This window comes from Vigna radiata, unplaced genomic scaffold (genome assembly GCF_000741045.1).
Source record: "Vigna radiata var. radiata cultivar VC1973A unplaced genomic scaffold, Vradiata_ver6 scaffold_51, whole genome shotgun sequence".
In the NCBI taxonomy this organism is placed as follows: Eukaryota; Viridiplantae; Streptophyta; class Magnoliopsida; order Fabales; family Fabaceae; genus Vigna; species Vigna radiata.
The window spans coordinates 729,117-740,844 of record NW_014542732.1 but is presented as its reverse complement, the minus strand read 5'-3'; the positions used below and the strand labels follow the sequence as shown (position 1 = coordinate 740,844).

The window sequence follows — 11,728 nt, the reverse complement described above, 5'->3', positions numbered from 1 at the left end:
CTCAATGTTCCTGATTTGGAATTAAGTGTACCTACTTAGTCTACCTACTGCATAAGCAATATCAAGTCTAGAAAAGCTCATCAAGTGCAATAAGCTCCCAATTATGTGGGCATACTGAGGCTGAGATGATGATTCTCCTTTATTTTTTTTCCACTAATTTAGAATTAACATCATAAGGGGAACTCATTTGTTTTAGGTCATAAAACTCAAACTTCTTAAGAAGTTTCTCAATATTGTTCTTGGGATAGTAATATACTATCTCCTTCCTTATGATTCTAACACATAAAATTACAATGGTACCATGTCTTTCATTTCAAAATTTGATCCAAGAAATAATTTATTTCTAGTAACAATTTTATTCTCATTCTCTATCTCACACTGTTCAATCATCATTCATACACGCCTCAGGAAATTGCGGTATGAGATTTTGAAAGCATTTTTACTACAATCTTAAGGACTTATCCGCGGTGTATTGCGTAAGTCCCCCAGGATACAACAAGAACTTCTCAGATAAATGTCTGAGGATCTCAAAACTAGAAAGAAACTCTGATAGAGTTTATACCCAGAATAATTTTATAAGAGAGGAAGAAAGAAATGAAAAACTTAGAAGAGAGGAGGAGGGAATGAAACTAAGAAAAACTGAAGAGAAAGAGTCAATCTTAGTGTTTTGTAGTGGAGGAAGTGGATCAGGCCCATGACCTAAAATATATCTTAGGAAATTATTAATTTTAATAATGTTCAAAAATAGATATTTTGCAATATTATATTCAAAAATTATAACAAACAGTTCATGGTGTGTGTATATATTAATGCTAAATTTTAAACAGTAAAAGACAATTAATTGTTATATTGATTTTTCTTATAAGTTTTGTCTCTCCTAATAATGCTTTACAACTTTTAGGTTAATTTATTTATATAAAGAATCTATTTTCAATGATTTAAAAATTGCCAAATTCAAAATATTTGCAATACGAAAATGCGGTTGATATGTTGTTGTTTGTAGATACAGATTCTAAATTCAAAGTTATATTTTGCAAATGTGACTAATAGTTACTATAATTCAAATCAAATATACATTTATACTTTAGAAACGCTGGTTTCGTTTGTTATGTTATTGCCGTTTCTATGCTTCTGCATTTGTATATAGGACCGTGCAGACCTCATTAATAATACGAAGTATTCATTCTGTTCATACATCCTCTCAGTCTCAATATTCTATGTGTGTACATTGCTCTATGTTGTTCATGTTACTTTCATCCAATAGTGGTATCCAGAGCCAGCTTGCGAGAACCTAGGGCGTGTTCGTTTTCTTCATCCTTCATGGAAATTCTGCAGTGGTAGAGAAGGATGGTTGAAGCATTTGGAGATCGACAAGAAGGTTGTTCTTGGTCAAGAAAACAACGGTGATAATGGTTAATCTTTCCTCATTATAGTTCCCGATCCTTTTAGATAAGAATTGGAACTGCTGGAGCACCCAGATGCGCGTGATGTTCCGAGTACAAGGTGTCAGTGGCGTTGTTGAAGGAGTAGAGGCTGATCTTTCTGGAAAAGAAGAACAAAAAAAGGATTTCAAGTAGAAAGATGATAAGGTGTTACTGATTATTCATCAGTGCATGGACGATGCACACTTTGAAAAAATCCAGAATGCAATCACAGCCAGGGAAGCATGGAGTATTCTGGTGCGCTGTCATTCCGGAGGAGAAAAAGTCAAGAAGGTAAGACTCCAAGCACTAAGGAGGTAGTATGAGAATCTGGTCATGGAAGAAGGTGGTAGGGTAAGCGATTTCTTCAGTCAAATATTAACGATTGCAAATTAGATGAAAACCTGTGGTGAAGCTGTTACAGATACTATGATCATCGAAAAGATCATGAGATCGTTGCCGTCGATGTTTGATCACATTGTGGTGGCCATCAAGGAATCCAGAGACATGGGAAAGATCAAAATAAAGGAGCTTCAAAGTTCATTAGAAGCATATGAGATGAGGATGCGAGAGAGAAACTCTGTTAAACATGATGATCAGGCACTCAAGGTGAAGCATGTAAAAGGCGAAGATAAAAAGAAGTCTAAAAAATTGGAAGGAAAACCGAGAAAAGGAAAATGGAAGAAAGAAAAGAATGGTGCGGATGCAAAAGAATCAAATGATAAAACTAGTTAAACAGGAAATAAATATTTCAAGAAAGGCTTGAAGAAGAAAGACAAAAGAAACATTGAGTGTTTCAATTGTCACAAATATGGGCACTTCGCATCTGAATGTTTTCCAAAAAAGGCAAATCCAAAGAAGACTTCGAACAAGGAGAAAGAAGCTCATGTTGTCCAGGAAGATTCAAATACAAAAACGCTGACATTAATGGTGATGATAACCACCAAATGCGTGAAAATAGTAAACAAGAACTGGTATCTTGATTTGGGTTGTTCGAATCACATGACTTGCAACAAAGGGTGGCTGGTCAACTTCGATGATACAAAGAAAAGCAAGGTAAAATCACTGATGATAGCACGCTAAAGGTTAAAGGCATGGGTGATGTGGTCATCAATAGAAGAAATGGCTCAAGGGCGATAATTTCTAATGTGTTGTTCGTACCTAATATGAAGTGCAATCTCTTGAGCATCGGACAACTAGTTGAAAAGGGATATACAATGGTTATAGGCGATCAGAATCAGGTGAAGCTATACGACAACAATGGTAGATTGATCTTGACCAGCAAACTTTCGAAAAATAGAACGTTTCAGGTTTGCCTTAATGCGGTGGAGAATATACAATGATGGCAACCCCTTTAGGGACTTACCATCCAAAGAAGTATCAACTAAAGCTAAGACTAAAGAAAGGGAAGTAGAATATAGATTTCCAAAACTATTTCCTTATCTAAGTCTTAGATAGATTCTACTTAAACTAAATACTTTTCTTTGCTTTGTAGGTGTCCAAATAAAAGTAGGAAAATATGCCTACACATCTCAAGAAGCTAGCCAAGCTAAGAAAGAACAAAGAAGACCAAGGAAGAGGACTTTAGAAGGCTTATGGATTGAAGGAAGCAACTTCCCCAAATGGAAACATGAAGAAGGTGCCTATCGCCCAGCCAACACCCTTATGTGCTTAGCCATTCACGCTTGCCTCCTTCTTCATTGTCACACATGTTAAACATTGTTCATATGAAGCATGTGGCCAGCTGGACAGCTTCCTCCACAAGTTTCCTTTAGCTTTCCATCACGTTTTCAATAAGCAAATATGTTAGCTTCCATTGCACGAATCTTGAAGCTTCTCCATCTATAAAAGAGAAGCTTCATCTCTTGTAAATCAACTTGAATGAAATTAGTGTTATGCTGTCAAAATTCAGCCACTTTTCTCAAGTTCATTCCGCTGCAACTTCTGATCGGGATTGTTGTTCATGCTTGAAGTACGAAAGTGTTTCCTATCATACAGTGTCTATCAGCACTGAAGAACGACGAAAGTTGGACGTGGCATTTGCGCTTCGGTCACTTGAATTTCAGAGATTTGTAGAAACTCAAAGAAAAGACCATGGTATTAGGTATGTCACGTATTTCTTTACATATTGAAGCTTGCAAATCTTGTTTGGCAGGCAAGCAACCTAGGAAATCTTTCCAGTCAAAGGTAGAAATGAGATCAAAGGGGTGTTTGGACGTCGTGCACTCGGATATTTGCGGTCCGCTTGATGTATCATCATTGGCAGGAAACATGTATTTCATTGTTTTTGTAGATGAGTTCAACAGAATGAGCTGGGTGTTTGTAATCAAGACAAAATGCGAAGATTTGGAGACCTTCAAGAAGTATGTAGTGAATGTAGAAAGAGAAAGGGGCAAGACCTTGAAGATTTTGAGGACAGATCGTGGGGGAGAGTTTACCTCACATGCATTTAAAGAGTTATCTCAAGGAAAGGGTATAACTCACAAGGTCACTGCACCATATACACCTCAACATAATGCGTTGGTGGAAAGAAGAACTCGGACAATTATGAACACCGCCAGATGTCTCCTCAAAGAGAAGAATTTGCCACGAAGTCTCTGGGCTGAGGCTGTGACGACAGCTGTTTATCTACTAAACAAATGTCCTACCAAACACCTTGAAGGAAAAGTTCCGCTAGAAGCTTAGACAGGAGCAATTCCATCCGTGAAGCACTTAAAGGTATTTGGTTCACTAACTTTTGTTCATGTTGCAGATCAAAGGCGAACCAAGCTTGAGGATAAGAGCGAGCCGATGGTATTCGTGGGGTATCATCCCACCGGAGCTTACCAGCTTTATGATCCGATGAAGTAGAAAATGATCATCAGTAGGGATGTGATCGTGCTAGAGAAAGAATCTTGGGATTGGAGTCACATGCAACCAAGCTCTAAGAAGACTTTGATTCGTGGGATTACTGATAATCTCGAACATGATAAAACTGAGGTTGTTCCAAGAGCAGAGAATGCTTTTGTTAGTTACGGTGATGAAACACAACGATCAAGGAGACAAATTGTAAGATCACCCAGATTCGATGATTACGAAGTGTATTCCGATGCAGCAATTGATGAAGAGGAAAGCTTGATTCACATTGCATTGATGGCGGAAGCAGAACCTGTGGACGTGGACGATGCTTTAAGTCAAACGGTGTGGAGAATGCGATGTTAGAGGAGCTCAAATCTATCAAGAGAAACAAAACGTGGAAGTTAGTGGATCTTCCACCTAGAAAGCGCAGCATCAGTGTCAGTGGGTGTTTAAAAGAAAGTTGAATCCAGATGCTAGCGTGTCAAAATACAAAGCACGACTGTTGCAAGAGGATTTTTACAGAAAAAAGGAGTTGATTTTGATGAGGTATTAGCACCGGTAGCAAGACTGGAAACCATATGACTAGTAGTAGCAATTGCTTGTGCCCAAAGATGGTCGATTTCTCAGTTGGATGTTAAATCCGCCTTTCTTCAAGGATTGCTAGAAGAAGAGGTCTATGTTCAGGAACCTCCTGGATTCAGGGAGAGAGATAAGGCAGATAAGGTGTACAGATTACAAAACGCTCTCTATGGTTTACGTCAAGCACCCAGATCCTGGAACAAGAAGATCGATTCATCTATGATACAACATGGATTTGAAAAATGCAAGGTAGAACATGGAGTCTATGTGGAGAAGACTCCAAAAGGTAATTTGCTTATTATTTGTTTGTATGTAGACGATCTTCTTGTAACAGGATCAACACTAGAAGATATAGATGAATTCAAAGAGATGATGAAGTTTGATTTCGGGATGACGAACTTGGGTGAACTATGCTACTTCCTGGGAATGGAGTTCGCACATACTGAAAAAGGGCTTATAATGCATCAACAAAAATATGCAAAGGAGCTACTTGAATGATTTCAGATGCATCAATGTAATGCCGCTCGAAGTCCTTTGGAGGCAAATGCAAAGCTTGATAAAAAGAAGCTAAGGAGGAGGTAGATGAAACCCGATTCAAGCAGATCGTTGGATCTCTAAGGTTTTTGTGCAACAACAGACCTGAGTTGATGTTTAGTGTTGGACTGGTAAGTAGGTTTATGTGCGAACCTAGGAAGAGTCACATGGATTCTGTGAAGTGCATTATGAGATACATCAAGGGTACATCAGATTATGGAATTCTATTTCCATATGGAAGTTATATATGAAAAAGATAGAAAAGTGATTGAGGCTGTACCCAAATCACTGCAAGAAAAATCGCTGTTATATACGGCCAAAATCCGTATATAACCTCGAAAATCCGTATATAAAGTGGTGTTATATACGGATTACATACAACCAAAAATATGTATATAATTGGGGTGTAGATAAAGTTATATACAAATATATCCGTATATAAGTTATATACGAAATATCCGTATATAAGTTATATACGAAATATCCAATTTTTATCCCTAGGAACACCATTAGTACAGTGAAATGATATGGTTTTTTTGGTAGGGAGTAGTATGGAGAGTAAGTAGAAAATTGTGGAGTGTGTGTGTACAGAGAGGTAGGTTCTGGATTGGTGTGGATCATTTCCCCCTAAGAGCTATGAGCTCCTCATAGTGGAATAGAACTTCATTTTCAAAATTGTTCCTTGGGTTCCTATCAAAGATCAAATCCAAAATTCACAATATTTGTTGGTAGTAATGTGCTCCCTAATTTGTGCTACCTTATTTGTGCTCCCTAATTTATGTTGTTTGCACTGTTAAAAGAAGATCAAGTAAAGAAAATGAGCGGGGGGGGGGGGGTTAGGATTTGTTGAAACAGTAGAGAAGGTTAATAGGATGTGGGTTTAAAGTAGAAGGGAGTTGAGACTAGAAGTACATGAGGGTTGATCTGGAAAGAGTGAAGAAAGGTAGTGTTTTCTTTGGGTCTTTGAGATTCTGTTATAATATTGACTAAGGATAAGCTTTAACTCAACTAAACCAACTAATGGATGACAAGGTGGAAGACAATAGAAGCAAGATTGATTCAAGGCAAGGTTGATCTGTATACTAGCCAAATTTCCAAAAAGCTAAAGTAAAAATATGTTAATGAAAGGCCATGATTTTATACAAAAGTTAGGTGAAACCTTAAAACTACAAGAAACAGGTTACACTATGGGAACTTGTGCTGAGACAGGGTTCAACCATCTCAAAAGTATATCAATTATATAAAATAAAAAACGCATTGTCATAAATATGATTTATTTTAGCACGTTAAATTCCTAACTTTATAGAGTCTTAAGTATATTCATGTTATATGCTTGAATGTAAATAAACTCTATGAATCACATAGGTATGCATTATGTATAAGTTAAAATGTCAATACTTTTAACCTTTTTTCTTGAAAATTTTTTCGGAGCTTTGGCTGATTTTCAAAGGAAGCTTGTTGTATACTGGATTGCAAGTACAAACCTCCAAAGTGCAACTACAAAACAAATAACATCACATCTTATTCAAAAAATATCACATTGGATTTTCTTATGTGAATGAATTTATGGACTTGGGAAATTGGACACATTGAATACCTTAGCAAATTACATATGTTTTTGTTTAGTTTCTATTTGCTAATTACTTGTATCGCTAAGTTCACCTAACTTAGTATGCCTTTGTATCTACTGAAGGCTTTTATTAGTAAGTTCACCTTAATCAGATAGTTGTGATGGTAGACGATTGAAGGCTTTTATTGGTAGAGGAAATTATCAATTTAATTAATCAATCTCATATTTCTAGTCTTTTAAAACTGTAGATATGTCCTCATGCAACTGTACAAGTAGAAATATCAGAAGATATACAACTTGTTCATTTTGATTTCAATAGGTAAGAAAGCTAATATTGCTTCACCTGAAATTCTTTCTGAATGATGTTTATAGTGTTAGTGATATCATAAAGTCAAGAAGCTCAAACTAGTGCATCTTATTTTTATTAAACAGTCAAACATCATGGTTAGTACAAGAAAGTTCTAGCAAAGAAGTTGGGAAGTGGTTGTGGTTGCATAGTTTTTGTCCCGTGCTGGGAAATGTATATGCCCCTAACTATTTATACCTTTTCTTCTCTCTGTAATTCTCCTTTATTGAAGTACAGTTAACTTATACATAATGATGTTTAAAGTTATCATTCTAATTTCTTTCATAATTGAAAGCAGAAGCCGTTAAAGTAGATGATTTGGGTGAGATAGATGAAAGAAATAGATAGGGGTAACAAGAAATAGAAGCAAAGCGAAAGAGGAGGGGAAGAATGGATGAAACAAAATGGGGAGGTTTAAGAGAAAGAGGAGACATGTGTGGTCAAAGAACATGTGCAATGAACTTCTGTAATTAGAATTTGATCTAAATTCAGTTGCACAAAATACAACAACCTACCTTATTTATGGAGAACTACCAAATGGTATCAACTAACAATAGCTGAATAACTAACTTAGGACATCCTTGTATCATTTAGATTTAAATACCGTTATCTATGATGTAATTCTAACACTATAATGCACCCTTTTCTACTTAGAACTTGCTCGAAATCATGCTTTTCTATTAAGTTGTGTGAATAAAGAGTTGAGGTTGAATTGAATGATTTTATGACAAATTTCCCTTGTTTTGGTAAAGAATAAGGTGATACTGAAAGCAAAGATGAAGAGCCAAGGAGATGGAGCTCAGAAAGGCCTGAGACCGCACCAGAAGGAGGTAGCCTAGGTGCCCTACACGAAGGCTCAAGCACTGGAAATCGTTGCCCACCGCCCGGACGCCCCTTCTGGGTGCCTGAGCGTCGAGCCCCGAAGCCTGGGCGTCCCTTTTGAAGGCTCAAGGCCTAGATAAGGACCGTCCACCGCTCTAGCGCCCTAAGTGGAGCGCTTAAGCATCGTACGTCGTGGATAAAGCCCAATTTCTGCTTTGTTTTAACTATTGGACCGAGCCCTGTTTCTACTCTGTTCCGACTCTATTTAAAGCACCCAAGCGCTCTAAGTTTTGTATCTTTGGTAGAGAAGAGCATAGAAACACACTCTCTCACCCTCTAAAGGCAAGATTTGGATGCCGAAGCTCCTTTCCCCAATTTTTAGGGTTTTTCTATCTCATTCTTCTCAATTTGGGGGATGATGTAACCTTGTGAACTCTCATGTATTTATGTTTTTTCATCAATTTTTAGAGTAATTAATCTGTTTCAACGCTTACTGTGTTTAATTCATCTATTTAACGCATGAGTGCCGGGAGGTTCCTTAGAATTCAGGTTCTTGTTGAATTACTCCCAAGAGTAATATTTCTCAAGGATGAGGGTATGAGTCTTGGTCGTCTTAAAGCTCTTGATCTTTACATTTTATTACAAGGAATGCTAGGAATTGCGTGAACTGGTAATTTGGGACATGCTTATTCACCGAGGGATCGGGTTTAGGTGATTTAGTGAGTGACGTTAACATTAATGCATAAAGAAGAATTCTTAATGAGAGGGAACTTGATGAAATCTAACCCCAACATCATATTCATCTCATATTAGACAACATCCGTTCATCCTTGTTCTATTCTGCTATTGATCAATTGCATTCATATTTAATTTCTTGTTTTGCATATGAAACCAATGATTTCATTTTCTTTAAGTCTTAAGTAATCTTGTTATCATACGACCATCTAACGCCGAGAGTGTTCTAGGATACGATACTTGGTCTTACCATTTTATATTACTTGTGCGACTCGGTACACTTGCCGATCTAGCAAACAAGTTTTTGGTGCAGTTGTCGGAGACTCACTGTTTAAGCTATTTCTTTTTGTGTGATTCTTGATTAACTTTGACTTTATTTTTTATTTTTATTTTTATTTTTCCTATTCTAATTTTTATTTTTATTTTTTATTTTTATTTTATTTTGTGTTCTATTCTGTTTATTTTTTTTGTGCTAACAGTGTTTACTAGAATTCTGTGTTTAGCTTGTGCATATGTAATTCTACCAAGGTAATTCAACCACTGGTAGGAACCTCACTCAAGCATGAATCAAATTCAATTTGGGCAAACTGGTGGACTAATCATTAGACCACAACAACAGCCCTCTCTAGCTGACAATACTACAAAGCTTGAGGAGACTCTCTTGCAGTTCATGCAGGGATCTTTTTCAATTCAGAAAAGCACTCAAGCAGCATCTAGAAGGATGAAGGTGCAGTGTAGACTCATAATACAGAAGCTGGGTTATCTTAAGCACAACATGAACCCTAGAGAGGAATGCATGGCTGTTGTCACTAGAAGTGGCGAAGTGTTAGATGAGAGAAAAATAGAGAGAAAATAAAAAGAGAGGTTCAGTGAAAATGAGAAATATGAAGAAGAGAAAGAAAAAGAAGAGAGTGAGAGAAAAGAAAAGGAAAAAGAGAGGGAAGATAAGAAAGAAAGGATGAGGATGAGAGAAAAAGAAAGAATTTTCTGAAAGACCCCTTCCTTACCCAAGGAATTATTCTAGGAAGGAGAAAGAAAAACAGTTTGAGCGTTTCATGGAGATTTTCAAGAAACTAGATATCAACATACCTGGCACCATAGGGAATATCTCTGTTGGAAAAGTACTAATTGATTTGGGAGCCAGTATTACTCTCATGCCGCTTTCCATTTTTGAAAAGATTGAAGGTTTGGAACTTAAGCCTACTCGGATGACTCTCCAACTAGCAGATAAATCTCTAAAATATCCTTATGGGGTGGCTGAAGATGTGCTTGTGAAGCTGGACAAATTCTTGTTTCCTGTGGACTTTGTTATCATGGAAATGGAGGAAGATGTGAATGTGCCTCTTATTCTTGGGAGACCTTTTATGAAGACTGTAAGAGTTTTGATTGACGTGGAAAACGACAAGTTGAAGCTGAGAGTGCAAGATGAAGAAGTAAATTTTGATGTTTTTAAAGCCATGTATGACCCAAAAGATGACAAAAAGTGTTTCCATCTTGACACTCTTGACAAAATATGCATCTTACAAGAAAAGACAGTTTGTGATATTTCCTCCTTGGAAGAAACATTATTGAGATTGTTGACAACACAATTTCTATATCAATCTAGTTTTTTATGATGACAACACATTGCTTGATAACATGCATATGTTGTTTGCTGTTATTACATGTTCTTATGCAAATTGATTGTTATATCTGTGAACATGATTATGTACTGTGTTACATTTTCCTATGTTGATTGATTGATATATATGTGGAATGTGATCACATGCTTTATGTGCTATGTGCAATGCATCTTTACATATGTTTTTCTACACATGTTTTAAAGCTAAAAACCACAATCACTATTATGAACTTATAATTGTGTGACAAAGTTCTAGTGCAGTTGACTACATTATTAATGGATTCGACTATGCTAAAATCTTTGTGTAGATTTTGAGAATCAGTGCTCTATGAATTTGTGAGAAGAAAAGAATTTCAAAATGTTTTACATGGTTGAAGTCGACTATGTGCACCACACATTCGAATGTCTTTGTTATCTGGTTTGAAATTCTGTTATGCTCTTGCAACCCAACGACTATATTTTTAAAAGTTAGTTGAGCATTGATGACTTGGTCAACTGTATTAAATGTGTTTTATTTTTGGTTAACTGTTTGCTACCTGGTTGAGTGTTTATTATAACTATCATAGTTCAATCGATTGAATTAGTAGCATAATCGACTGAGAGTCTGTCTGAATAACAGAAATCTATAAATAGACTGATCACAAATTAGTTAAGAGACTTTTGAAGAACTAACAATTTCATTTCTCTTTGAGATAAAATTCTCTGTTGTAAGAGCTCCAAGAATTCTTCAAGAAGACAATGGTGATCTTTCTTGAAAGAGATTCAAAGGGAGGTTCTTCTGCGTACACAAAGATTGATCAGTATTTGGACAAGGAAGGTGCTTCTGTGTGATCATGTTTAAGGCTTGGCATCCTATGAAGACTGCTGCATTGTTTTTCTGGCTTGGCATCCGTAAAGACTGTTGGTATTTGGACCTGTTGGATACAGGGGATTGTTCACTTTGAGGATTGTTCAAAGTGGTGTTGCAGATTGCAAAAGAGGGGATTCTTGCTCCAAGTCTGGTTTTATTCTGCAACTATATTTTGGTTTTGGGTTAGAGAGGAGATTTATATTTTTGACGTGAAGGTCTTCTATAAATTCCTTGTTGTAGAAACCACAACCATTATAGTTCATTTGCGTCCTGGATTGGAAGGACACTGGATGTAGGCATTGTTGGCCGAACCAGTATAAAAATTCAGTGTTTGATTTTCTCTATCCCTACACTTTTACTTTGCAGTCGACTTTAATCTTTACGCAGTCAACTACGTTTTTCCGCTACATAT

General features: G+C 36.6%; 1 protein-coding gene across 1 annotated transcript; it reads left to right on the top strand.

The window, feature by feature from the left end:
- The first annotated feature begins 9,900 nt into the window (after nucleotides 1-9,900).
- Nucleotides 9,901-10,798, top strand: LOC106780670. Its single transcript, XM_014668969.1, has 2 exons — nucleotides 9,901-10,380; nucleotides 10,775-10,798. The coding sequence occupies exons 1-2, from the start codon at nucleotides 9,901-9,903 to the stop codon at nucleotides 10,796-10,798; spliced, it is 504 nt and encodes a 167-aa protein (XP_014524455.1).
- The last annotated feature ends 930 nt before the right edge of the window (nucleotides 10,799-11,728 follow it).

Coding starts and splice junctions, on each gene's coding strand:
- LOC106780670 (XM_014668969.1), top strand. CDS start 9,901: ATGGAGATTTTCAAGAAACTAGATATCAACATACCTGGCACCATAGGG. Junction 10,381..10,774: donor GCATCTTACAAGAAAAGACA/GTTTGTGATATT, acceptor ATCTTTGTGTAG/ATTTTGAGAATCAGTGCTCT.